Source organism: Plasmodium coatneyi, chromosome 6, assembly GCF_001680005.1.
Source record: "Plasmodium coatneyi strain Hackeri chromosome 6, complete sequence".
NCBI classification, from domain to species: Eukaryota; Apicomplexa; class Aconoidasida; order Haemosporida; family Plasmodiidae; genus Plasmodium; species Plasmodium coatneyi.
The window spans coordinates 17247-43101 of NC_033561.1; the positions used below are offsets into that span (position 1 = coordinate 17247).

The 25855-nt window shown below is 35.7% G+C and overlaps 10 protein-coding genes across 10 annotated transcripts; 5 read left to right on the top strand and 5 right to left on the bottom strand.

Annotated features, from left to right (window-relative positions):
- Positions 1 to 31: 31 nt before the first annotated feature.
- PCOAH_00012760 (hypothetical protein) lies at positions 32 to 1348 on the top strand (the record flags this gene model as incomplete). The annotated part of the gene is made up of 3 exons (XM_020058085.1): positions 32 to 112; positions 312 to 949; positions 1093 to 1348. 3 exons carry the CDS (start codon positions 32 to 34, stop codon positions 1346 to 1348), a joined length of 975 nt encoding a protein of 324 aa, XP_019913810.1.
- Positions 1349 to 3686: 2338 nt separating this feature from the next.
- PCOAH_00012770 (hypothetical protein) lies at positions 3687 to 5814 on the top strand (the record flags this gene model as incomplete). The annotated part of the gene is made up of 5 exons (XM_020058086.1): positions 3687 to 3749; positions 4128 to 4974; positions 5270 to 5400; positions 5479 to 5501; positions 5691 to 5814. 5 exons carry the CDS (start codon positions 3687 to 3689, stop codon positions 5812 to 5814), a joined length of 1188 nt encoding a protein of 395 aa, XP_019913843.1.
- Positions 5815 to 5894: 80 nt separating this feature from the next.
- On the top strand, positions 5895 to 6134 carry PCOAH_00012780 (SICA antigen; the record flags this gene model as incomplete). The annotated part of the gene is made up of 1 exon (XM_020058087.1): positions 5895 to 6134. One exon carries the CDS (start codon positions 5895 to 5897, stop codon positions 6132 to 6134), a length of 240 nt encoding a protein of 79 aa, XP_019913906.1.
- A 979-nt stretch (positions 6135 to 7113) lies between these two features.
- Positions 7114 to 8174, bottom strand: PCOAH_00012790 (KIR protein; the record flags this gene model as incomplete). The annotated part of the gene is made up of 2 exons (XM_020058088.1): positions 7114 to 7968; positions 8166 to 8174. The coding sequence occupies 2 exons, from the start codon at positions 8172 to 8174 to the stop codon at positions 7114 to 7116; spliced, it is 864 nt and encodes a 287-aa protein (XP_019913663.1).
- Positions 8175 to 9240: 1066 nt separating this feature from the next.
- PCOAH_00012800 (Uncharacterized protein) lies at positions 9241 to 10330 on the top strand (the record flags this gene model as incomplete). The annotated part of the gene is made up of 2 exons (XM_020058089.1): positions 9241 to 9324; positions 9512 to 10330. The coding sequence occupies 2 exons, from the start codon at positions 9241 to 9243 to the stop codon at positions 10328 to 10330; spliced, it is 903 nt and encodes a 300-aa protein (XP_019913696.1).
- Positions 10331 to 11779: 1449 nt separating this feature from the next.
- Positions 11780 to 12766, top strand: PCOAH_00012810 (Uncharacterized protein; the record flags this gene model as incomplete). Its single annotated transcript, XM_020058090.1, has 2 exons — positions 11780 to 11869; positions 12125 to 12766. The coding sequence occupies 2 exons, from the start codon at positions 11780 to 11782 to the stop codon at positions 12764 to 12766; spliced, it is 732 nt and encodes a 243-aa protein (XP_019913659.1).
- Positions 12767 to 15698: 2932 nt separating this feature from the next.
- Positions 15699 to 17258, bottom strand: PCOAH_00012820 (KIR protein; the record flags this gene model as incomplete). The annotated part of the gene is made up of 4 exons (XM_020058091.1): positions 15699 to 15763; positions 15820 to 15985; positions 16197 to 17081; positions 17253 to 17258. 4 exons carry the CDS (start codon positions 17256 to 17258, stop codon positions 15699 to 15701), a joined length of 1122 nt encoding a protein of 373 aa, XP_019913759.1.
- Positions 17259 to 19176: 1918 nt separating this feature from the next.
- PCOAH_00012830 (Variable surface protein Vir7-like) lies at positions 19177 to 20187 on the bottom strand (the record flags this gene model as incomplete). The annotated part of the gene is made up of 2 exons (XM_020058092.1): positions 19177 to 20007; positions 20161 to 20187. The coding sequence occupies 2 exons, from the start codon at positions 20185 to 20187 to the stop codon at positions 19177 to 19179; spliced, it is 858 nt and encodes a 285-aa protein (XP_019913726.1).
- Positions 20188 to 21661: 1474 nt separating this feature from the next.
- Positions 21662 to 22593, bottom strand: PCOAH_00012840 (Variable surface protein Vir7-like protein; the record flags this gene model as incomplete). The annotated part of the gene is made up of 2 exons (XM_020058093.1): positions 21662 to 22447; positions 22564 to 22593. 2 exons carry the CDS (start codon positions 22591 to 22593, stop codon positions 21662 to 21664), a joined length of 816 nt encoding a protein of 271 aa, XP_019913835.1.
- A 1482-nt stretch (positions 22594 to 24075) lies between these two features.
- On the bottom strand, positions 24076 to 25491 carry PCOAH_00012850 (KIR protein; the record flags this gene model as incomplete). The annotated part of the gene is made up of 3 exons (XM_020058094.1): positions 24076 to 24360; positions 24504 to 25307; positions 25486 to 25491. The coding sequence occupies 3 exons, from the start codon at positions 25489 to 25491 to the stop codon at positions 24076 to 24078; spliced, it is 1095 nt and encodes a 364-aa protein (XP_019913802.1).
- Between the last annotated feature and the right edge of the window lie 364 nt (positions 25492 to 25855).

Below are 25855 nucleotides of genomic sequence, written 5' to 3' on the forward strand. Positions count from 1 at the left end.
TCCTTTGCGCTTAAAAGGAGTAGAGAACAAAATGACCTTCTCTGTGAAACTATTCATATTAGCTTTTCTATTTTGTTTATGGCAATATAACCCTAACTATCACAACCATCATGTAAGATAAGAACTAGTACATTCTTAAGATTTTTGACAAAAACACATACACATATTTATTATGATTAACCTTTTTACTTTTTTTAATAAAAATAGAAGAAAGGAAAAAGAGAAAAAAAAAAAAAAAATTTCCACCACCATAACCCTTCCTTCCACCCTAACACCCCTAACAACCCACCTACCATCTTTTCTTTTTTTAGGTGACTGCTTTAGGCACATCATACAAGGGTGTCGAAACTAAGAAGAGAAGTACCACCCCTGGTATGGGTGTAAAAACATCACTAAAATCCAAGTGGAGTGATGATGATGGTACATCAAACAACAACAACAACGATGAAGTCATCCCTTTACCGAAGAAAAGAATAGGCGGCTCCTTTGATCAAAATGATAAAAAATTATATCACCGATTCCATGCAGCAAGAATTGGTAACAATGAACGCCCCCGAACGGATAATGATACATCATACCACACCTTCTTAAAAAATCGTTCAGGTGTAGTAGACTGCAGTTCCTCCATGGACAGTTGCAGTTCCTTATATAGTAGTAGCAACAGCAGCAGCAGCGGCCGCAGTTCCTCCATGGATAGCAGTTCCATAGAAAGTGTTCATTCACTGTCCCCAAGATGCAGTTCCATGGACAGCACTTGCTCCATGGAGAGCAGTTCCTCCATGGATAGTCTCTTTGAGGAGCGAAGTGATGACTATCATTATGATGATTATTCAACAAAACCACATACAAAAAATAAAGCACAATGTGAAGCAAGAATAGGGGAATTCCATACCCCAGGGGTATTCCAACCCATGAACATTCGACCTAGGCGATTTTTTAATAAACTGTTGTATGCTATAAAAAGAAGATTATGGACAAGAAAAGGGGGAGCATTCCTGTCACCGTTCTTGTCATCACCTCTCGTGCTGACACTTTCTGTGTTGTATTTTTTAGCTTTGTGTTGTGTTGGTTTGATTGTGGTTCTTTCTATAGGTTGTCCACCACCACCATACTCGTGGCCCATTTGTGGTTTTGCTGTTGTTTCTTTTATGGTATGTATTCTATTGAGTGTACGTTTAGGAACGAAATGAACCGTACCAAACAGTACCAAAACGTACCAAAACGTACCAAAACGTACCAAAACGTACCAAAACGTACCAAAACGTACCAAAACGAACCAAGCCGTTTGGGAGGAACCGTTACGAACCGTTGTTTAGGGGTGGAAGGAAGGTTGTTAGGGTGCTGGTAGGTAGAAGGAAAGATGGTTGTTAGGGGTGGAAGGAAGGTTCTTAGGGTGCTGGTAGGTAGAAGGAAGGATGGCTGTTAGGGTGGTAGGTGGGTTGTTAGGGGTGGAAGGAAGGGTTGTTACGGTTGGTAGGTGGGTTGTTAGGGGTGGAAGGAAGGGTTGTTAGGGTGGTAGGTGGGTTTTAAGGTGGTAGGTGGGTTTTAAGGTGGTAGGTGGGTTTTAAGGTGGTAGGTGGGTTTTAAGGTGGTAGGTGGGTTTTAAGGTGGTAGGTGGGTTTTAAGGTGGTAGGTGGGTTTTAAGGTGGTAGGTGGGTTTTAAGGTGGTAGGTGGGTTTTAAGGTGGTAGGTGTGTTTTAAGGTGGTAGGTGTGTTTTAAGGTGGTAAGTGGATTTTAAGGTGGTAGGTGGAAGGAAGGATGGTTGTTAAGGGTGGTTCGTGGAAGGAAGGATGGTTGTTAGGGTTGTGGTACGTGGTAGGTGGGTTGTTGAGTGGTAGGGTGGGAGGAATGTTGTTAGGGCTGGTTGAAAGAAGGTTGTTAGGGGGGTGTTAGAATGAAGGATTGTAAGGGTGGTATTAGAATGAAATTTTGTTAGGGGTGGTTGGTGGAAGGAAGGTTGCTAAGGGAAGTGTGGAGAAGGGTGTACTTAGAGGAAACGTGTTGAATAAAGCGTGTAGGGATGTGCACCTTATGGAACAAAGGCATAGAGAAAGAAAAAAAAAAAAAAAAGAAAAAAAAAAAAAAAATAGAAAAAAGAAAAAAAAAAGAAAAAGAAAAAAAAAAAAAGAAAAAAAAAAAAGAAAAAAAAAAAGAAGGAAAGAAAGAAAAGAAGAAAAAAAGGAAGGAAGGTAAGTGTGCACAATGGTGCACTTGGGTGTCGTATGTGGAAGGGAGGGGTATTAGAAGAAAGGTTGTTATGTGGTATGGTGGAGGGAAAAAAGTATGTTGGGGGAAATGTGCAGAGCGGTGCATTTCACGGTCTGAGGTTGGTAGGAAGGAAGGTGACATCCTTTAGGAAGGAAAAAAAAAAAAGAAAAAAAAAGAAGGAAGGAAGAATGTTTGGGGAAGTGTGCAGGGGGGTGTAATTTTGGGTGTTAGGAAGGTTGCTCGCATTTTTTTTTTAAGGAAGAAAGGAAGAAAGAAAAGAAAAAAAAAAATGAACGAAGGAAAATATGCACGATGGTGTACTTAGGGGTAGTAGGTGTAGGGAAGGTTCCTAGGGGTATTAGATGGTTGAGTTAGGGGCGTTAGGGTTTAGAGTGTAAAGGATAGTAGAATCAAAGTTTATGGGTGTTAGGACTTAGGGTGTAAGGGGTAGTAGAATGAAGGTTTATGGTTTTTAGTGTTTAGGGTGTAAGGGGTAGTAGAATGAGAGCGCTAGGAGTGGTAGAATGAAAGGGTTAGCTGTTGTGGAAGGAAGATTGTTGGGTGGGTGGTTGGCGCAAGGAAGGCACCTTTTTTTAGCGAGGAATAAAAAAAAAAAAAAAAAAGAAATGAAGGAAAGAAAGAAAAGAAGAAAAAAAAAAGAACGAAGGAAAATATGCACGATGGTGTACTTAGGGGTGGTAGGTGGAAGGAAGGTTCCTAGGGGTATTAGAATAAATGTATGTTAGGGGTGTGAAGGGTAGGGTGTAGGGGTCGAAGGGAGGTCCCTACTTGTATTAGAATGAAGAGCTATTGGTGTGGTCGTAGGGTATAGGGGTGGTAGAATGAAAGGGTTAAGATTATTAGAACCATGGTTAAGGGGTGGAAAGAAGGGTGTAAGTTGTTCGAAATTTGGGTGTTACGGCTGGAAGGAAGGTTGCTCACATTCCTTTTTTTAAGAAAGGAATAAAAGAAGAATAGGAAATAATAAAAAGAGGTTTTTAATTCTTTTTTTCTAAAGAAATGTAGAACATAAGATATGGATGGAAGGTTACGTCTTCTTTCTAATAAGAAGAAACAAAAGGAAAATAAGAAGAATCAAAAAAAAAAATAACAAAAGTGTGAGTATTTTCTTCTTTTTTTTTTTTCTTTAAAAGGGAATACAGAAATTGAGAGCCCTATAGGCATACAATAAGATAGAAGGAAAAAATTACACAGGAACAAATTTAAAAAACAAAAATAAGCAAGTAAAAGACCCAATCTACAACCCTTCAACCCTATCACATCAACAAGCACGATTGATTATAAGATTGATTGTAAGGGTGATACTGATTGTGATAGTGATTGTTTGAATGAAAAAGGAACACAAACATATCAACGTATTTTTTCATCATCCTCATCGACAACTTTCGAAACACATGAATTCCATATCTTCTACTTGCATTCCTACAAGCACACCACCTCTCAATTAGACAAGAAAATGGTCGACAAGAAGAGCGATAAAGTGGAGAAGAAAGTGGAAACATTTTTCCAAACCCGATGGGTAAGCACAGTTCTTCCTTTTTATTTCTTTTATTTTAAGGAGTATTTAATAATAATGTATGCATTCCACTCCATGTAGAAAGTAGTGATAGTGGTGCAAAGAAGGTTGTTAGGTGGGTTGTTAGGTGGTAGGTGGGTTATTAGGTGGTAGGGGTGGTAGATGGGTCGAAGAAAGGTGGTGTTATGGGTGGTGGAAGGAAGGGTCTAAGGAAGGAAAGAAGGAATGAAGGTTGTGTTGGGGGTGTAAGGAAGGAGGTCGTCTAAGGAAGGAAAGGAGGGTCTAAAGGAGGGAGGTTGTTAGGGGTGGTGGTGGGAAACATACGTATAAATATAAAAATGAATATATACACATGTTCTCTTTTTTCCTTCCGATTTTTAGAGTGCAACAAAGGATCAGGTGTATGGTCTATTTTTAGACTTCAACAAACCACTAAGTGCAGACGACGAGAAGGATGTTTTCACAGTCGTTTGCGACGAAGTCGTGGACGGTTACGACGTCACGAACCAAACCCTTCGCAAATGTTTTTGTAAAATTCTTATGAGGAATTTACGAAAAGTAACGTCGAAAGATAGTGAATATGCCTACAATGAGCAGACGTGGACTGTTGACGCTATGGGACAGCTTGTGGCATGTGATCTATTAAACTTGTGGTTATTATTATATGTATTGAAATCTCGCATAAATAAGGAGAATATTAAATATGTATTCACAGCAATAACTAGTTTGAACGAGGCATTTTCTTTTATGGAATCTGAGGATTGTATATATAAAAGCACGTTTTCAGTGAACGAAACGGAGGAAGGTGCTAGTTTCAAGGATATCTATACCTGGTTTCGGAATCGGGGCATTATAGAAAAAATGGGGGAAATACATAGCGGGAATGCGTGCAGAAGTGGGAGTAGGTCGGATGACCAGGATAGTGGACTTCCAGAGACGAATGTGGAAGATATAAGATCCAAAGTGCAGGATATAGCTGATAAAGTTCTCAAAAAAATAGAGGAGTTGCAGGAAATAGTTAACGAAATTGAACCGGAAGAAGCACCACCCACCCCCGGCTCCGAACCCTCCGGCACGGCGGAAGAGAGTGAAGGAGAGGAAGAGGAAGGGGAGCATGAAGATGTGTCTACATCAGATGAAAAGGAGGAGACAGTGAAAGAAAAACCACAGGAGGAGGAAGAAGAACCTGAACAGAAACCACGGTCGGACGCCCCTGAGCAGGACCCAGGTAAGAGTAAAATATCTTACTAAAAAGTAAACCTACTAAAGAACAGTGTGGTAGGTGGGTTGCTAGGGGTGGACATGTTAGGGGTGAACAATCGTTGAGCCAGTGTAGGTATTTTTTTCCCTTTACCTTGACGATGCTTATCTTCCTCCTCCCCCTTCCTTCCTTGCACCTCCCGGAGGAAGTGCACCCAAGAAAGGGTGCACCTACAAAAACCATAGGGTCATACTATAGCACGGAACTATATGCAAACAACACTTCCACCCTTCCATATACTTCCTTTTACTCACTACTTCAGGTCCCATTCCTGCTCCAGCACCGGTTCCTGCCCAACTCAGGCAGCGGATAAACCAGCCTAATCTTACTTCATATCTTCCTTTGGCCCCTGCCGTGCTTGGTATTTCTATTATGAGCTACCTCCTTTGGAAGGTAAGAAAAAATAAGGCAAAAAAGAAAAAAAAAGAAAAAAAAGGGTTCAGGATTCCGCGCTTAACTTCCCCGTTTCAGTGTATAGGATTTCGCATTTTAGGGTATGTGTATGTAGCATTTTACATTTTAGGGTGTGTATGTGTAGGATTTCGCACTTTAGGGTGTGAGTGTATGTAGGATTTTCGCATTTTAGGGTTTGAAGTAGTTATTACTGTTGCCTGTGAACAAACATTTCGCATCCCTATTAAAGAAACATTTTCTCCCTTTTTTTTTTTTTTTTTTTTTTGCAGTACTTTGGAATGCTTCGTAAGACAAGAAAACGTTACAGAAGATCTTATCAAGTACGTGGTCCATCCTTACAGGAACAAGTTATGGATCATATGGACCAACCTGGTCCACCTGAATATACCTTAGTAAAGGAACGCAAACCTCGTTCTACGCCTAAAAAAAGGAGGAAAAAACGTTCGCCTCGCCGCGGTGGTGTACGTCGCCGCATGATTATTGATATTCATTTAGAGGTATTAGACGAATGTCAAAGGGAAGATCTATATTCGACGAAGGAAGATTATTTTGAAATTTTGGTACAAGAATTTATGGGATCAAAATTTATGGAAGAAGGAAAAATTTCTAGAGGTGACATTCCTAAGGAACAGGTTCCATGTTCAGATTTCGGGTTTAGGGAGGAAGACTTTGTTCCTAAGGAGCAGCTTCCAAGTTCAGATTCCGGGTTTTAGGGTTTAGGGTGTAGTATATATATTTTTCTTTTTTTTTCGTTTTGTATTGTATGAAAGTGCTCACTTTCATGTGTAACTGATATAAGTGGAAGTGAAAAAAATTTTCCTCGTTGACTTTATTTTGATTTGTTTGGTAAAATTTCTTTTTTTATTGAAGAATTAAAAAATGCTTATTGATTCTGTAATAAAATTTTGACTTTATAAATTTTTTTTTTGTTTCTTAAAATTCATGAATATCTATTTAAAGGTCGCCACATTCCTTTTTTTTTCCGCATCCACGTTGGGAGTATTTCTTCCTCATGTGGTTATTCAACCTTACAAATGAAAAGGAAAGAGAAGAAATGAAATATGAAGAAAAGAAGCAAGGAAAAAAAAAGGAAAAAAAGAAAAAAAGAAAAAAAGAAAAAAGAAGAATGAAAAAAGAATGGTCTTTTTGTTTCTTTCTTTACACACACTAACTATAAACTCTGTGCAGACTTCACGTGGTGATCATTTATATTAAGTGGGAAGGATTAGGAAAGAAGCATTAAACATTACACACTCATTGCAATGTTCAACATTCCAAATGAGTGTTACATTACAATGGTGTTACATCCGACCGTAACCTACATTCGTTCTTTGATGATGATCTGATGTTCTCTTACTATTTGTTCTTCCTTTCCTAGGTTGTCTTGTGTACGCAGCAGAGGAAGGTACTGCATTGGGATAAAACGTGGAACTTGTTTCCGAACTTGCTGTGAAGTCCACTGTGGACGTTTCTGTTAATGTGTCTACTTCGCGTCCAGTTGATCTTCTATTCCTTCTTTTGCTTCTTCTATTCCTTCCATTTCCAGAAGAGTGGTTACCAAACAAAGAAGACCATGGTTTATACTGAAGGGAACGAAGGTTATTAGGGGTGGAACGAAGGTTGTTAGGTGGGTTGTTAGGATGGTGGGTGGCAGGTGGGTTGTTAGGATGGTGGTAGGTGGAAGGAAGGTTGTTAGGTGGTGTTACTTACCTTAAATAAAAAGTATGCCAATGCTGGGAATTCCATTGCTGCTAAGGTGCCGAAAGTAGAAGAAAGAGTAGAGGAGGTGCTAGCTTTACTTAATGCTTCTTTTAATTGGGATTGTGCTTGGGCGGATTCTTTTTGTGCTACTTCTTTTGATGCTTCTGCTTCCGCTTTTCCCTTTTGTGCAACTTCTAAGGCAGAATTTGTTGTACAGTACGAATCTAATGCTTCCGCTACACCACAAGGTACTTCGTATGTATCATGGAAATCCTTACAATATGAACCACTCGTATATGTCGTGGTATTTGGGCAATTATTCCTCATGGTAATACATGCTGAGGAAACTTCTTTTAAGTAAGTGTACAACTCGTCTTTACAGTTGAGCCCATTCTTCATTAACCCGTCGTATATGGTGGTATGTTCGTAGTAATAATCGAATACTTTTTTCATTTGGGGGAGGAGGTCTTTATTAACATCGCTGTATTGAAATCTACATTTATTGCTAGGATTATCTCCCTTCAGCGTTTGGTAAATTGCACTCAGCAGGTCTGACAAATTTTTATTACCTAAGTCGTTCCAGTACTTATCTCCCAGCCAATGGTAAAAGAATTGACATGGTTCGGCGTCCGTTTGTTTGCTTGTATTCATGTTGCATGCGGAACAATAAGCACCCCCAATCTTTTTCGCAGATGTAGTGAGTTCACGGTAATCATTTAATTTACCCTTCAAAGTGTCCTCCCACTGTGAGTACCCGCCAATTTCGCCATTACATTCACTCCCACTGGCCCCATCGAATTTATTATAGTACTTGGTCTTGGAAGGTAAATCCTTCAAATTCAGTGCCTACAAATATATAATTTGCAAAAGGAAGGAGGAAGAGGAGTATGTGGAATATATGCATATATTCATATATATGAAATATTCCACATTCCTTATTACTTTACAATAGGTTACACCATGTATATAGAAAGTATTGCATGCACATTGTGTAATTATCTATGTTGCATAGAAAATGGAGCAGCCCTCAGTATGCTTCTTACCTTCGTCATGATTCATGTGCACTTCTTTATGTAATAAATTGGTGTTAGAATTTTCTCTGTTCTGTTTGTTATTGTTTGTTTGTTCCCTAGGATGATGATGATATGATGATTGGATTGTAAGTGTGGGGGTGAATGTGGAATTTTCACTTCTTTCTTCAATAATAATAATATATATTCCTTAATTCCTTGAACAATAGTAATATATCACATACACAAATGTGTACATCAAAATCATTACATATGTATATATATATTAAGGTAAAAAAATATATAAAATATTAAGCCCAAAAGAAAAAAAAAAAGTACTCCTCCTAATTTTTTTTTAATGAACATATATATATATTGTATACAGTTCATCTACATGCCTATGTGCAGTTCATATATATATATGTATAAGGAGGAATGTTCCACCCCCTCCTTTTCCTTCCCCTTTCCTGGATGTGTATATTCATAAATATACTGTGAAGAGTGTAAATTTATATAAAATTAATAAAAAACAGCATACGTAATATACATAGAATTTCCATTAATTATGCATACAAGGGAGAAATATATGTATCCTTATAGTATATGCTTGACAGTATAATCCTCCCCTGTTCCCTTCTGTTTATGTCATTGTTCAGTAATAATAAAATGTTTCTTTCTCTCCTTTTCTTTTTTTTTTATTTAGCATTATCTCCCCCCCCAAAAAAAAAAAAAAAAAAACGGGTAGAATTTTTTAGTGTATACGTGTATATAAAAATTTCACTGTTAAAAATGTGCAGATAATTTGCTGCTCCACCTTCCATTACACCGTTAGAAGGAAGGGAACCATGTAGTTGAAGGGGTGTGTGGGGGTTATTTTTTTTCTCATAAAAGGGAATATGATTATTAAGGATGTTATCATCATAAATTGTATAGAATATAACTAAAAACCGTGTCGTTTTTAATTTCAAATTACCACATAATTTTTGCATTAATTAGTATTATGTACATTTTAATTACTTATTTCCTTTAAAAGTATATATTTGTACACACACTCAAAAAAAAAGAAGCCCCAAAAAAAAAAAGAAGGAAGCAAAAACAGCAAAGCAAAATGGCACCCTTTCCTACCAAACTTTCACTACTCACCTTAATACTTTACTTCTCGTGGGCACAATATAACCCTAACCACCACCACGTAAGATAAGAACAACTATTAAATTTGTTAAAATTTGTGACACACGCATACACATACATTTTCATCATGCTAAACGTTTTTCCTTTTTAATAAAAATTGAGAAAAAAAAAAGAGAAGAAAAAAAAATTTCCACCACCCCTAACAACCCACCTACCACCAACCATCTAACAACCTTTCTTTTTTTTAGGTGAATGCTTTAAGAACATCCGGAAATGTCACAACTGAGAAGAAAAATCTTCTAGACGCAGGTGTAAGAACACTAAAATCCAAGTGGAGTAATGATGATGGTACATCAAACAACAACAACAACGATGACGACGTCGTCCCTTTAAGGACGGAAAGAATGGGCGTCCACTTTGATCAGAACCATAAAAATTTATTTCACCGATTCCATGCAGCAAAAAGTGGTAACAATGGTAACAATGGACTCCCCAAAATGGATAATAAGGGTGCTTCCTATCACCCTTTTTGGAAGAACCGCCGCCGTTGCGATGCAATAGACCGCTCTTTGGACAGCAGTTCCATGGAAAGTGTTACTTCCATATCAACAAATAACAGTAGCAGCAGCCGTTTCTGCTCTTTGGACAGCAGTTCCATGGACAGTTCTGTGGACAGTCTCTTTGAGGAGCGAAGTGATGACTATCATTATGATGATTATTCAACACCACATATAAAAAATGTAAAAGCAATTAATAGAAGAAGAGAAGTGTTATTCCAACCTAGGGAATTCCATCCCCCAGGGGAATTTCGACCTAGAGGATTTTTTAATAAATTGTTGTATGCTATAAAAAGAAGAGCGACAAGACGAGCATTGTCACCGTTCTTGTCATCACCACTCGTATTGACCCTTTCGATTTTATATGTATTAGCTTTGTGTTGTATAGGTGTGATTGTGGTCCTTTCGGTAGGTGGTCCACCACTACCATACTCGTGGCCCCTTTGTGGTTTTGCTATTGTTGCTTTTATGGTATGTATTCTTTTCAGTGTACGATTAGCGACAAAATGAACCGTACCGCACCGGACCAAACCGTAACGAACCATACCGAACCGTTAAAAAACGCTGTTTTGGGGAAGAAAAGATCATTGTTAGGGGTGGCAGGAAGGTTGTTATGGTAAAAGAAGTGTAAGTATGGTCGTAGTGTGGAAGGAAGGTTCTGTTAGCGGTGGTATGGCGGTAGGTAGGTTGTGTTAGGGGTTCTAGGTAAGTTGTTAGGTGGAGGGTGGTAGGTAGGAAGGAAAGTTGTGTTAGGGGTGGAGGGAAGCTACTTCCTAAGGGAAGCAAGGTTGTTAGGGTGGTGGTAGTTGGAAGTTTGTTATGGGCGGTTGGTGGTAGGTGGAAGGAAGAAACCGTTGTTTGGCGGGAAGGAACTTTTTTGGAAGAATTTTTTTTAATCTAAACAAGAAAAATGATCCAAATTTATGCCGAACATAGAAATAAAATGTACAATACATGTGCAATAAATGAAAAACACTGCATAACGGAGATTATGTTTACCATGGTCCTTTGCGCGCATTAGGTATTATAGCAGCTACTCAAAATTTCTAATGGAAATATGATAAGTAGTGTTGTTCACGTACATATGAATGTGTGTATAGTATTTTTTTTACGATACCAATAGTTATTATTATAATTTAAAAGTACAAAAATAATTGACAACAGTGAAACATTGTTGTACACTCTCTCCCCATGGGAAATTGATCATAGTATATTACAAAAAAAAAAGCACAAAAAATTTGCTCCCTACACATAACCGCTAAACCGAAGTATCAATATTAATGCTCTACATCTAAAAAAAAAAAACGTTCCACACCCTAACAACATTCCACCATCTGAGCACATAAGAAAGCTAATATACTCCCTTAAACAGTTTCTATTCACTGTTGTATCTGAACATTCAAACAATAAAAATATTAAGCACAAACATGCATAATTGCAATATGATGAAAATATGAGAAAATAGTACTTATTGCACTGTTAGAACTGTTATATAATTAGAGAGCGAACTTTTTCCTTCGCTCTCTCTCTCTTTCTTTCTTTGTAGAAAAAAAAAAAAAAAAAATACGAATCATTCCCACTACCTTTGAATATTATAATTATATATGTGCTATTAAAAAAAAGGAACGACCCTTTTTTTTTTTTTTTTTTTGGCCATTATTTTGCATTATGATTATTTCTTTTCTATATCTATATTTTGTTATACGTTGTAATAAATTTTAATTAAAGAATTATATATGTACACACCCCTACAATAAAGCAGTGAATGAAATGCTTTGCACCCAAACAATTGCACAAACAACTTCATAAACAACTTCACAAACGAATTCACAAACGACTTAAAATAAACATTTCACATAGAAAAGAAAAAAGAAAAAAATACACACTTTTACATTCTAAACTTTCTTCATTTTAAAGAAAAAAAAAAACAAAAAAAAAAGAAGCAAAAGCAAAAACCAAATGATGGCACCCTTAACCTCTGCGAAGTTGTTCATACTTAGCTTGATACTTTATTCCTCGTGGGAACAATATAACCCTAACCACCACTACGTAAGATGGGAACTACTACACTCCTCAAAAAAATTCTGCAGTTATTATGATTAATGAACATTGTATTCATTCTTTCTCAGTGAAGGAAGAGAAGGGAATGGGTTGGTGGAAGGAAGGACAGGGGTTGGGGGGGAAGGGAAGGGGAAATTCCCTTCCCCCTTCTTTTCTTCTTTCCACATTGTATTTATATACTCCACATGAATTTATGAACACACTTGTTCCTTACCCCTTCCTTACCTCCTTTTTTTTTTTTAGGTGCGTGCAATAAGCACATCATCATCACGATATGGTAATAGTGGAACAACAACAGGAACAACCAACCCATATGATTCATCAGATGAAAGCACCATCGGATCCATAGCAGGTGGAATGCACACAAAAACACAATTACCAAATCACTTTCAACATAGAAGTTATAATAAAAACGACCCTCCCTTTAAAAGCACCTTCCCAAATGAACCATATGAAGGAACACATAATGGATCAACTTCAAAGAGAAATGATTATAATGCACCATATGAGACGAAAAGAAAAAAGGATAAAAGTGTTAAGGACAAATGTAAAACAATGTGTAAAAAATTTTTTAATGATTGTCGTCGAGGAATGAAACATAGAAGTTTATTATTACTTATATTAGGTATGGTGGCGCTTTGTGTATTAGTTTTATACTGTGCAAACACAAATATAGCAGCTTCCGATTTAACGGATATAAAGGACTTAGATGTGTGGAAATATGTTTGTCCAACCCTTAAAAATAATCCAACGCACTCAATGGTGGGGTACGCAGTTCTTACAGCAATAGGACTTTTCATGCTAGGTGCTTTACTTGGATTCTACTATTTCAGAGCTCGAAGAAAATACATCCAACAATCCAAATACAAAAGACACAAACTATAAATACAAATACAAAAAATACAAATTATAATTTGCAAAGTCGTAAAATGTGGAAATGTGGAACACTTGTCTTTTTTTCTCCCCCATGCCCCCCCCCCCCGCAATACATTTTTCTATTATATATATTTTTTTTTTGCCCCAAACTTTTTGTGCACACTTTTGCACATCTATTCTTCAAACACCTTAAAAACTATGTGTATATAGTTTTTTTTTCAAGTATGGATGATCAATTCCTTCTCCTTCCACCTATATGTGAGGGGGGGATGGGGGTGTTGATTGTGTCAAATCCATACACCAGTTCAATCCATACCAGTCCTATACAAGTTGGTTCAAACCATACACCAGTCTTATACATGTTGGTATGGATAGTCTATGGATAGGCTAAACGGAGCATCTACACTTCCTGTGAAAGGAAGGGAAATTTTCGTTCATTAAAGGTGTGTTTGGATAGTGGTGACTGCTAGGTGCATTGTAGGCCCCTTATCACTATTCGCACGTTGTTTCTTTCCAGACCCCATAATATAATACACATCTCTGTATGGACGAGGGGAAGGAGTCATACTGATGGTTGCAATATTTGCGGGAAGGAACATTGTTATGCTGGAAATATATAGTTCATGGTACACCTGTATTATACGAACAGAGTAAACTCATTGTTTAAATTGCAGACGAATATATATATAAAGGATAGCCTATATGTTCAAATGTTATAGTTCTGAACGCATATAGGGGAAAAAAAGGAAGGTTTAAGGGAGTAAAAGAAGGAAGGTTTAAGGATTAAAAAAAGAAGGGTTTAAGGTGTAAAGAAAGAAGGTGTAAAGGAGGAAGAAAAGAAGTTTTAAGGTGTAAAGATAGAAGGTTTGACGGAGTAAAAAAGGAGGAGAAGGTTTAAGGGAGAAAAAAGAAAAAAGTAAGAAAAGAAAAAAAAATTATTTTTAGAAGAAGGAAGAAGAAAAGGAGTGAGGGAATGAAGGAGTGAAGGAAGTGAAGGAGTGAAGGAAGTGAAGGAGGTGAAGGAGTGAAGGAAGAAAAGGAGTGTAGGAAGAAAAGGAGTGAAGGAAGAAAAGGAGTGAAGGAAGAAAAGAAGTGAAGGAAGAAAAGTAGTGAAGGAAGAAAAGTAGTGAAGGAGTGAAGAATATTAGCTCAAAATGATGGTATAAATAATACACATACATATATGCACATATTATATATAAATGAACAACTTTATAACGTACTTATCAAAAATTGAAGAAAAAAAGTAGAAGAAGAAAAAAAAAAATAATAATAATAATAATAATAATAAATGATATAAAAATAAAAGTGCATAAGAAATGAAATAATATATAGGTGAAAGGAAAAAATCATACATACACATACACATACATATATGTCCATATATATATACATATGTATGTATATATATATATATATGTCGAAGGAAGAAGAAGGAGAAAAACAGCACACACATATACACACAACACGCACAACATACAAACAACATTTTTATAACACAAAAATTTCCTTATACAAGGCAAAAGGGGGGAAAGGCAAAAACGCAAAAATATATATATATATATATAACATATATATAGTTATATATATACATACACATATGCACATGAACAATGAAGGGGACACAGCCAGAACTGAACGTTAGTTTATATGCGGGATGAAGGAACTAGTTGTATGTATATAATACCTCATGAATAGTAGAATAAATAATAATGAAGGAATGCATACTAACACATGTATGTATTTTGCTAATTATATTTATAGGCCAACCATTTGGCTCTATTGCCTTCAAGGAAATATTTATACGATAAATTGGGACAAAAAGAACGCTTAGGCGTCTGTACTCTTCAGGGTAATGTACAAGATGCTAAGGATGAAATCAATGCTTACCTTAAACAAGAGAACTATGCAGAAAGCATTACAGAAGCCTGGTGTCATGTACACAAGAAGGGGCAAATAGATAGATCAGATCATGATCTTTGCTACGCTCTCTACTATACGATAGGCCATATAGTATCAAACCATTTAAACACTCCTGATTCATTTTCGGATGCCATGGGAACGGTGTACAGTGAATTAGGAGGATTAGGTTCTGGGACTAAGTGTGGAAAAATATGTATTAATATTAACAAGGAAACGTTCGACAAGAGGAAAAGAATGTTTGATTTCTCTGAGGACTATGGGTTTATTGAGTCATACACATATGGATATAGCAAATCCTGTATTAAAGAATATTTCGATTACCTGGAAGGTGTTCGTGAAGCTTATGGGAAAGTACATGCAGTTTGTGGTAATGATACTACTAGTACTTGTTGTAAGAAATATAAGGAAGTTTTTGAAAAATACGATCCTGAGGACAAACTACAAAAATTAACATGCAAAAAAGTAGAACCTGGATCCTCTGGTCCAGGTTCCACGGGAACGTGGAACCCAGGTTCTTCTGGCACCGGTTCCACGGGAACATGGAACCCAGGTTCATCTGGTTCCGGTTCTACTGGCAACCAGAACACTGGTAGTCCAAGACCAGGTTCCACTGGAACCTGGAATCCAGGTTCTTCTGGACACGCCACTGCAGGTTCCGAAGCTGATGATCTTAGTGGTATCGTCCCTGCTGCTGTGTCTGGTGCATTGGCTACAATAGGATTACCTGCATTGGCATACTTTCTTTACAAGTATAAATCACACCTCTTCCTATTCTTTCTTAAGGGGAATAACTCCTCTTCTGGAGGAAGCAGAAGTAAAAGGTCCCTTAGGAGAGAATTCAACAGGTTTTCAAACGGGGACGACGACGATGACACCTCAACAACGGAATATGATTCAACTAATTCGTCAGAATATTCCATTCCATACACAACTACTACTGCAACAACATCTAGGTGATCACCACTTAGATGATCATTCATCATCGTACCAGATGATCATTCACCATCGTACCAGATGTTCATTCATCTAAGAAGAAGATGTTGTTGTTGTGTTCGTTTTTCATCTGGAAGAAGATGTTCATTCCTGTAGATGGATGATCATTCATCTAGATGATTATCTAGTAGATGATGATGAAGTACTATATGGTATGGAATAGATTGTTCCATATTCGGTAGAAGAATCATTTTCTGTGAATAGGTCCGAATTCCGTCTAAGTGCTCTGTTTTTTCTTGTGCTCCTATTATTGCTCCTTCTTCCTCCATTTCCAGAAGTGTGGTTACCAAACCAAGAAGGCAAAAGATTATACTAAAAAAAAAGGAAAGATAAAAAGGGTGAACATCTATACATATATATATATATATATGTATGTATTACATATACACATGCAATATACTTTATGTATATATATATATGTATGTTCATATATATATATCGGTATATATATATAAGTATATAATGTACATATGTATATATATGTATGTTTATATAAATGTGTGTAATGGACAATTGCATGTACTTTATATAAAAAGAAACCAAGTGTAGGTAATGCTGCTACTCCCAGAATAGAGGAAACCGCGGTTGGGATAGCAGCACTACTACCTCCAGGTGTGGAAGGAATTCCTTCAGGACCCTCTGATGAAACTACCACTTGTGCAACTTCCACATCTTCAGTCCTTTTGTCAAGAATTCCTTTACAGTGTTGGTCCAGTAACTCCTTTGGATTATATTTTTTGTCGATACTTCCCGTTCTCTCCCTTATAAATGTCCCACAAACTGATTGTCGGAAATGGTTCCCTGTGCTCCCTTCACTCACCCCTTCGCAGAAGGAAGTGTAAGCTGTAGTAGCTGCTTTTAGATATTGTTCATATGCTAAGCAGTATAGACTGCGGTTTGTTGTTAAATCATTATTTATTTTTGTGTAGTCGTAAGTATAGTCAGACACTAATTTTGCCCATGTGAAAGGGTCTTTTTCAATTGTCCACCCAGTGCAGAGATTGGTACATCCACCCTGTCCCATTCCCCATCCGCTATCCTGTGCAGGCGGAGGCTTAATTTTTCCTAATTGCTCATAAATGTTTTTCATAACGTTTTGAAATGAAGTAGAATCCGTTATTTTTTGTCCATTTTTCCCACCCTTATTCCATACTAAGTCACCTAACCAATGATAGAAAAATTGACAAGTTGGAGCATGGGGATTTCTAGACCCTCCCTTCGAGTATGCGTAACACCATGCTTTTAAAATTTTATCTACTTCGTTTGGAAGATTGGAATGTCCATTTAGTGCAGTTTTCAATTTACTCTCCGCGTCGTTCGTTTGTATTTGATAGGCGCTACAATTATTTGATCCATCGTTAAATATTATATACGCTGCGTGGGATGGTAATCCCAGGGTGTGTATGTTCTATAAGTGGAATATATATGTACATGTATATATATATATACATACATATACATATATATAACTATATGTTTATATATATATGTATATATATACCTTATATATGTATATGTATGTATGAATATATATATATTTTGAATGAAGGAAGGCATTCTTAGTACATCGCTGCCTTACCGTCATTGATTATATCTGTATGTTCTTCTGTGTATATAATGTAATTATGCTAAAATCATTCATACATTCTTATATTCATATATTTTAAACATAAATGTAAGAATTTTGCCCCTTCTATAAATTTGAATATCAAATATTAATTCCTTCGTACTAATACACGCTGCTCAACTTTCTAAGCAGTAGGATATCGCAATAAGTGTACACATATGTATGTATGTCGAAATCATATTAATATGTGCACATATAATTAATACAGAAAATAGGAACAAATATGCTTGAATTATAGAATAACATGGGGAAGGGACGAAAATTTTTAATACACACTTCCCCATAATCACTCATTTATATTATTATTCCGTTTTCCGGGGTGGGTAACTAGTCCAAAACATGACGTTATTACTTATTTATTTCATGTTGATATTGTATATATATGAAGGTATAGTTTTTTCCTTACTGCAAAAATTTGATTGCGCGCTATTCATATTTTACTATTATTTGAGAGGGGGTTAATTTAAAAATTCATCACATATATTTATAGTGTATAGATCATATAGGGATGTAATTCCTTTCCTCTTGTAGAAATTTGAGTGTGACCTTTTTTTTCGTTTTCTTCTTTTTTTTCTTTTTCTTTTTCTTGTTCTTTTTTTTTTTTTTTTCTATTCTGTTTAAATTTTTTAGAAGGGATGAGGGGAAAGTTTCAAGGGAGAGTGTTTAGGGGAAGAGATTAGGAGAATGATTTTAGGGGATATAAGGTGTTTACAGGGGGGTTCAAATATCCGAAGGACTAAAGAAAAGGTGCGGGATCTTTAGAAAAATTTTCCCTGTGAACATCACTTCTATACTATATATAAAGGTGGTACTATTCTAAAAATAGTTAAGCCACTTAGTGGAGGAGTGTTTGTCACATGCTTAGCGGAGATTTAGGATTTAGGGTTACATTTAGTGTGGAGGTTGTCACTTAGTGGAGTGGTTACACTGTATGTAGGTAGTTTGTCACACTTAGTGGAGTCAAAATGTGCAGTTTACACTTAGCCAGGGAGTGTTTGTTTGTTACACTTAATGCAGTCAAAGTGTGTAGTTTATTTAGTGGAGGTTGTTACACTTAGTGGAGTCAAAATGTGCAGTTTACACTTAGCCAGGGAGTGTTTGTTTGTTACACTTAATGCAGTCAAAGTGTGTAGTTTATTTAGTGGAGGTTGTCACACTTAGTGGAGTGAAACTGTAAAGTTCATTAGTGTAAGTTTACACTTAGTGGAGGGAGTGTTTGTTACACTTGGTGGAGTCAAACTGTGCAGTTTACATTTAGTGTTGAGTATTTGTTACATTTAGTGAGGGAGTGTGTTTGTCACACTCTTAGTGTGGAGTTTGTCATGGTAGAAGTTGTTACTTAGTGGAGGGAGTGTTTGTCACTCACTTAGTGAGGGAGGGGAGGGAAGAACATATTACATACTTTGATAACTAATGTTTTTCCTGTTTTCATTTCTTCCTCCTTCTCTTCTATTATTATTTGCTGCTCTTGTTCTTCTGAGTGGTGGTCCACTATGTATAGTAGATGCTCCATCTGTTGTGGACAAGTCTGTAGAAGTGTCCACTGTTGAATATAGTGTGGAAGAAGTTTCTGTAGAAGTGTCGAATTGATGTTTTATTCTTGATGTTCTTTTCTTTTTTCTTGCGTTCCGTCTACTTCTGCTGTTGTTGTTTCCAAATTGGTTGTGGATCCAATCACGTGAAAGATTGTACTAATAAAGAGGAAGAGAAGGGGAAGAAAGGTATGTGTATTATGTAGACATATACGTACATATATATATATAAAAATATATACATATATACCTATATATATATATATATATATATATGGGGTATGTAAATATATGAGTACATATATGTATGTATATAGGTATGCTTATATATATATTTTTTTTTTCTAATCGTAGGGGGAATAATGGTTGTAATTATAATTATAAATTATAACTATAATTACCTTATATAGAAGGGCACTGACCAATGGGACACCTAGTAGTCCAACTGCGGCAGATGAGACAGCAGTAGCGGTAATAGTGCTATTACTTCCAGGGGAAGTCACTTTCCCTTTATACTGTAATGCGTCCGCGTAGGGTGTGGTGCCACCACTTCTGTGCACGCTTGCGCATTTGAACTTTGCCACTTCTTCATATTTCCCTACTCCGAATTCTCCCTGGAACTTCTTGCAGAATGCATCCTCCTCCTTTTGCCTACAATGATTACGCACAGCCGCATATTCTGCAACAGTATTTTGCAGGTAACGTGCATATTCTGGAGTACACCTGTATTTATGGGAACTTAACTGGTCTCGTATCTTATCACGGTCCTTAAAAAACTCATATGTTTTTTTCATTTGATAAAAAAATTCCTTTGCAATAATAGTGTTGTGAATAAGTTCACAATTAATAAGAGAACTTGGATTCTTCAGTGCATTATATGTCTTATTCATACGATGAGAAAATAATTCAGGGTCTTCTGTCTTCCCCCATAATATATCCCCTAACCAATAATAAAACCAATAACACCATTCATTATTGTATGAATCCCCAATTGCGTACAGATATGTATAGCTCCAGGCGTCCATAATCTTATTAGCCTCATTTTCCGTATAGCCATTTCCGATTAATTTTTCTTCTGTTCCATTCTTGAAATTATAAGAACTCTTATATGTACCCTGGAATTTATCGAATGTAGAGTACTTTTCCCTTGATGGTAAATCATTTAAATCACTCACCTGTAAATGTAATTAAGAATGAATAAAATATACACGTCCCCCATGGTCCATCACGTTTTCATTGTGCTATATATTGAATATTATGTGAATAATATGTATTTATCCACATTACTTTGAATAATGAGGAAAAAGAAGTAGTAGTAGTTAGTTAACCGTTAATGTTCGTCCGTCATCTGGCATGGTTCATGCACTTTACTATATATAATGTGAATTTATGATAAGCATGTGTGTTCTCTATATATATGTTCATGCAGAACAAATAAATATGTGTGTGTGCAAGGAACTTTTTGCAAGCCCTTCCCCATTATCATTATGTATAAATATTAAAATTTTATTCTTCTTTATTCAATAATGTCACATTGTTAAATTTCTTAAGGAATGACAGCACATTCCATATATATATGCACAAAGTTACCCTATACACATAATTAAGGCAGGAATACTAACACATGTTTCACAGTAAAAAAATAAAATCGAATGTAAGGGGAAGGAATGGATGATTTAAACTTTCTTTTCTCTCATATCGTTGCTTCCTTGCTTCCTTTATTGAATGTACTACAATAATCCATTATAAGTGATTATTTGTAACAATATATTACTATTAAGCTGCCCTAATTATTTTGTTCAAAGGAGTGCAAAATTTTTCCAGAGATAGAGATTTTTAGCTTGTAATTTTAAATTATTTCATTTTCACTCTTACTTTAAAGGGCTTAATTTAAAAATTGTAATCACAGGTATGCAGTGTAGTTTATGTACCAGGAGCATCCTTCTCCTTCTAAATGCTTATAAGGGTCAATATGTAGTAAATAGAAAGTGTATATTATTAAAATTATTACAAAACACTCTGTTCTACTTTCCCTTTTCTCTCACCCTTCCTTATTTTTTTCATATATTTTTTTTTCTATTTCTTATTAATAATTATGGCGTTCCACACGCGCTATCATACATGATTATAGATAATCATGCTTGATTATACATGATCATGTATGACTATGTATAATCATGTATGTGCACATGCTCAACCCTTCCTTTTCTTTCTTCTTATAAGAAGAAAAGGAAGGAGGTGGTCTAAGGAAGGAAGGGGTAACCCCTCCTTTACTTAAGGATGGTAACTAACATTTCTTTACCTAGGAAGAATGGTGTTAACTCCCGTCCTTTTTTTCTTTTTTTTCTTACCTAAGAAGGAAAGGGTAACCTTTTTTTACTTAGGAAGTATGGTGGTAACCCGCCCTCTTCTTTACCTAAGGATGGTAACCTATATTTTTCCTCCGTCTCTGTTTATTATTCTTTCCTGCGAGTGGTCTGCTATATATAGTAGATGCATTTGTTGTGGATAAGTCTGTTGAATCAGCTGTTGTTGACGAGTGGAATGTTGTGGAACCTACTGTTGTTGAGTCGTCGTTCGTAAACACATCAAAATGATGATCAACTGATCTTCTTTCTCTTCTGCTGTTCCTTCTTCCTCCTTTAAAATGACTATTTAACCAATCAGGTAGGAGGTTATACTAAAAAATAAAATAAAAGAAGTGGAAAGAAGGAAAGAAGAAACGAGAACAAATATAAAATGCATATATATTACAGCTCACTGCTCCTTATAGTAATTTTTTTTTACACATAGACAAAAGAAAATTATTAATAACTTCGCTACTATTATTTATATTTTGAATATAATATTCATTACAATTACCTTATACAAATAAAAAACAATGGCGGTGCCAATTCCAATGGTGGTAGCAAGTGCAGATGATACGATTGGAGCAGCTCCTAATTCAGGATGTCCACTATGGTGCTGCGTTGAAGATTTCTCTGAATGCTCTTCAGCACATATGAGTTCTGATGGCTTCGGGATTCCGCCACCATTAAACATTTCTTGAAATTTGGTACAATATGGACCTTTGCTATTTGCAGGATCCGTACAATTTGCATTCACAGAATTATATGCTGCGACAATGCTTTGTAAGTAGCTGCCATATGTCGCATTACAATTGGAATCACTACTCTTCATAAGCGATTGTATAGTTTTATAGTCTTGCCAATAATCAAATATCAGTTTTCTATTATTGAAAAGTTCTTTTTCAGTAGTTTCACAAATAAGTCCGTGCCTTTCACTCAGATACGTAGTCTTTATATTTCTACAGATCAAACTTAAAGTGACCGGAACCATGGTAGCATCTTCCACATTCCGGAATAGGAAGTCCCCTATCCAATAGTATAGGAAATTACAACGTTGACCATAGAGTGGTTGTCCGCTTTTGTCCATTTTGGAAACACAACACCATGTGTTTTTAATTTTATCCGTATGTTTGCTAATACTGGTATGCTGTCCATCGAAATTCTCCTTCAAGCCTTGGACCCAAGATTCTCTGTCACAACCACCGCAGCCGTCATTGAACTTACTGTAGAATTCTTTATACGAAGGTAATTTTGCTAAATCTTCCTTCTATAGGTATAGTTGGTAGAATATATGTTTCCACGTGTTCCTAGGTTTCCATTGGGCCAAAAATGTAATATAATATGAATAATACATATATATCCATTCTTTTAGTGTGAAGTAACCGTTAGTGTTCCTGTTGTTTCCTGCACCATTTTTTATATACATTTCTGAATATAATAGACTCCCCTTAAAATTTTTCATACATTTGTACAGAACAAATATAGATACATTCCGCTCCCTTCATACACATGAGTACTAAATTCTGAGCCCCCCCACTGATACTGCACATTCTTCAATTGTTCAAAATACTGATAACGTACTGTATATATATATGCATTAAATTATTATACTTATATATTTAAAGCATAAATAGGAACGTACGTATTTATGGAATATTATTAAAGGAAGGGGAGGGAAGGGCCTATAATATGTAAAAAAAAACGTACTAATTTTCTGTGTATTGTAGGAAGAATTTTATGTATATTCTTATAATAATACTTTCTTGCAGTGTACACCTTTCCTTGTTTTTCATTACATTTATGATTGTTCAGTTATGGTAATTGTCCTTTTTTTTTTTTTTTTTCCCCTTCTTACTTATTAATGCACCATAAATGGCTCATTCACATAGTATATATATATCTATGTGCATTGTGTACTATTTTTGAGCTATTCCTATTCCCTTTCTTCTTTTTTATTTAACATTATACTTCATACATATTAATGTGCCCTTTCTCCTTTCTTCCTTTTTGTATTGCATGAAATGTATAAGATGTAGTAGCAATGTAAGAAATATTCATAGAAATACATGGTGATCAGAGTACTTTTATATTATGATTCCAGTTTTACATTCTGTACTGTTAAATTACACAGAACTGCTTTTATTTTTATGTACATAATAATTATATGTGCCCCTGCATTATTATTATACGTTATTGTGTATAGGAAGGAATTCATTACAGAATATTTAACGTAAGGAAGTAGAATTCATAATCACATTGAGCAAAAAAATAATGTGTTGTATACACATATAAAATAATGAGCTTCCCAATACAGCAACCCACCTACCACGATCCCACAGACACTCCCCCACACTAAACACTCCCCCCCTTTTTGAGTATAAAATTAAAAGTATTGCAAAGTGCGTAGTGCAGTAGCAAAAACTATGTCATTCTTTGGGGAGTATGTACCATACTTTGCTATTATAGTTTAAGTGTATATTATGTAAAATATTTCCATATTCGTTAGGTATTAACTTTATATTATATTTCCCTTAGGAGGGTGTGTGTACACTATATACATATATGTGGACAATCATATAGGAAGGAAACATTGTACACATATTACATTTATACATTAACGGTGTATGAACGTCGTATGGACGTATGAGTGTGCACATATTTCCCACTTATGTATGCAGGTACTACTTATGTATGCATGCACTACTTATGTATATATATGCCAACATATTCGTCTTTTCTATATGAACTACTATATGTCGTTATACTTCCTTGGGGGAGAGACATTATATGTCAGCCAAGTATAATTTTTCAGAGTGCGCACATTGCATACACACACCTTACTTCATAATTAATAAAGGTACATATTCTACATGCGACATTATATGCGATGTGATGTTACATGTTCTGATAAGCTATATTTTTCTGTGGTCGCCTATTATTAGTATTTGCTCTTCCTCCATTTGTTGGTGGTGGCCTTCGTCCTCTTCTATTGTATTCAGTTAAAATTCCTATGGAACTGTCCATTGCTGAACCCAGCGTTGAATTTTCTGTGGAGTATTCAGTAGAAGAATCACCTTCTGTGAACGCATCGAAGTTTTTTCCGATGGCGGATCTCCTTCCTGTGCTTCTATTACTACCTCCCTTAAATTTTTTACTGATCCAGGTGGGTAAAAGATTATACTGAAAATTGTTAAAGGGAAAAGAGAGGGTGGGGGAAAGACATATACATATATACATATATGTATATATGTCCACATACATATATGTATATATATGTGTATATATATAGCTCTATTATAATAGTAATTGTAGTTATTCCTTACTTTGTAAAGGAAGAAGGCGGCAACTGCTGGTAATCCTATTGCAGCTAAGGAAGAAGAGATAATAGGGGTAATGATAGGGGTGTTACTTCCTGTGGTGATTAGATTAATGGGAGACTGTGATAGTGGTTGTTCCACAGTATGTGCGGGTTCCTCCTCGGATATGATATTGCATGTTAATTGTGATAGTTTATCCCCATCAAAAAGTTGTGTTTTATATTGTCTCTTGAAAGTTTCACAGTACCTAATGCTAGTATCCGTAGAACTTCCACATTTTGTATTTAATGAGTTGTAAGCTGAAACACTGTTTTGTAGGTGTTTTTGATATGTTAAAGTGCACTCTTTACTGGTTTTCTTTAGTTGTTGTTTTATTTTATACTGGTCTTGAGAATATTCATATACTGCTTTCATTTCATTGAAAGTGTCCTTGTCACTAAGTTCATATATAATTTCACACTTATCTTTATTATTGGGAACTTCATTTAGCTTTTCATAGATTTTTTTCATAATTTCGAGAGGTGATTCAACAACGCCACTTAATGTGTTGAATAATATATTACCTAACCAATAATAGAAGGGAATACAATATGGACTGTAGGCTAAGCGCTTTCCCTCTGAATTCTGCACAATGCACCATGCTTTTGAAATTTTTTCTATATAACTTTGGACACTTTCGTGCCCACCAAGTGCACTTTCCAGTGCAGTCTTTGTACTATTGAGCCAATCGCAGGATCCACTATAAGGACCCCATCCTGCGTCAAATGCAGCATATGCTGCCTTCGACGGTAATTCTCTTAAATTCAGATTCTATAAATATAATTGGCATGGGGGGGTGGATAGTGTGATGCACATACATGCATATAAATATACCCATATATACATATATACATATGTATATATATATATATATGTATATTCCATACATATATTGCCCTCTTTTCAGTATGAGGATGAATGTTTAATGCTTTTTTTTTTTATTTCTTACGGTCATTGTTGTTCATATGTGTTCTTCTGTTTATGTGTGTGTGTTCACATGTGCATATGTGGAAATGTGCAACTACTTCTACATAAAAAAAAAAAAAAATTTATACTAAGAATGTGTGTTGTCCTTTATATATGTATTCATACAGAATGTACACATGCATGCGTTCATGTGCAAATTGTGCAAATGTACAGGAATTTACGCTCGCTTATTCTGCAGAATGATTATGAATATGCATGAACATGTCAAATATTTTTACTTATTTATTTTTCCTGTTCTTCTAATCCAATAGCGCAATGCACAGAATGTTTCAATTTCTTCAAAGTAACTATAGTACCATATTATATATATATATGTATGTGTCGAACTTATT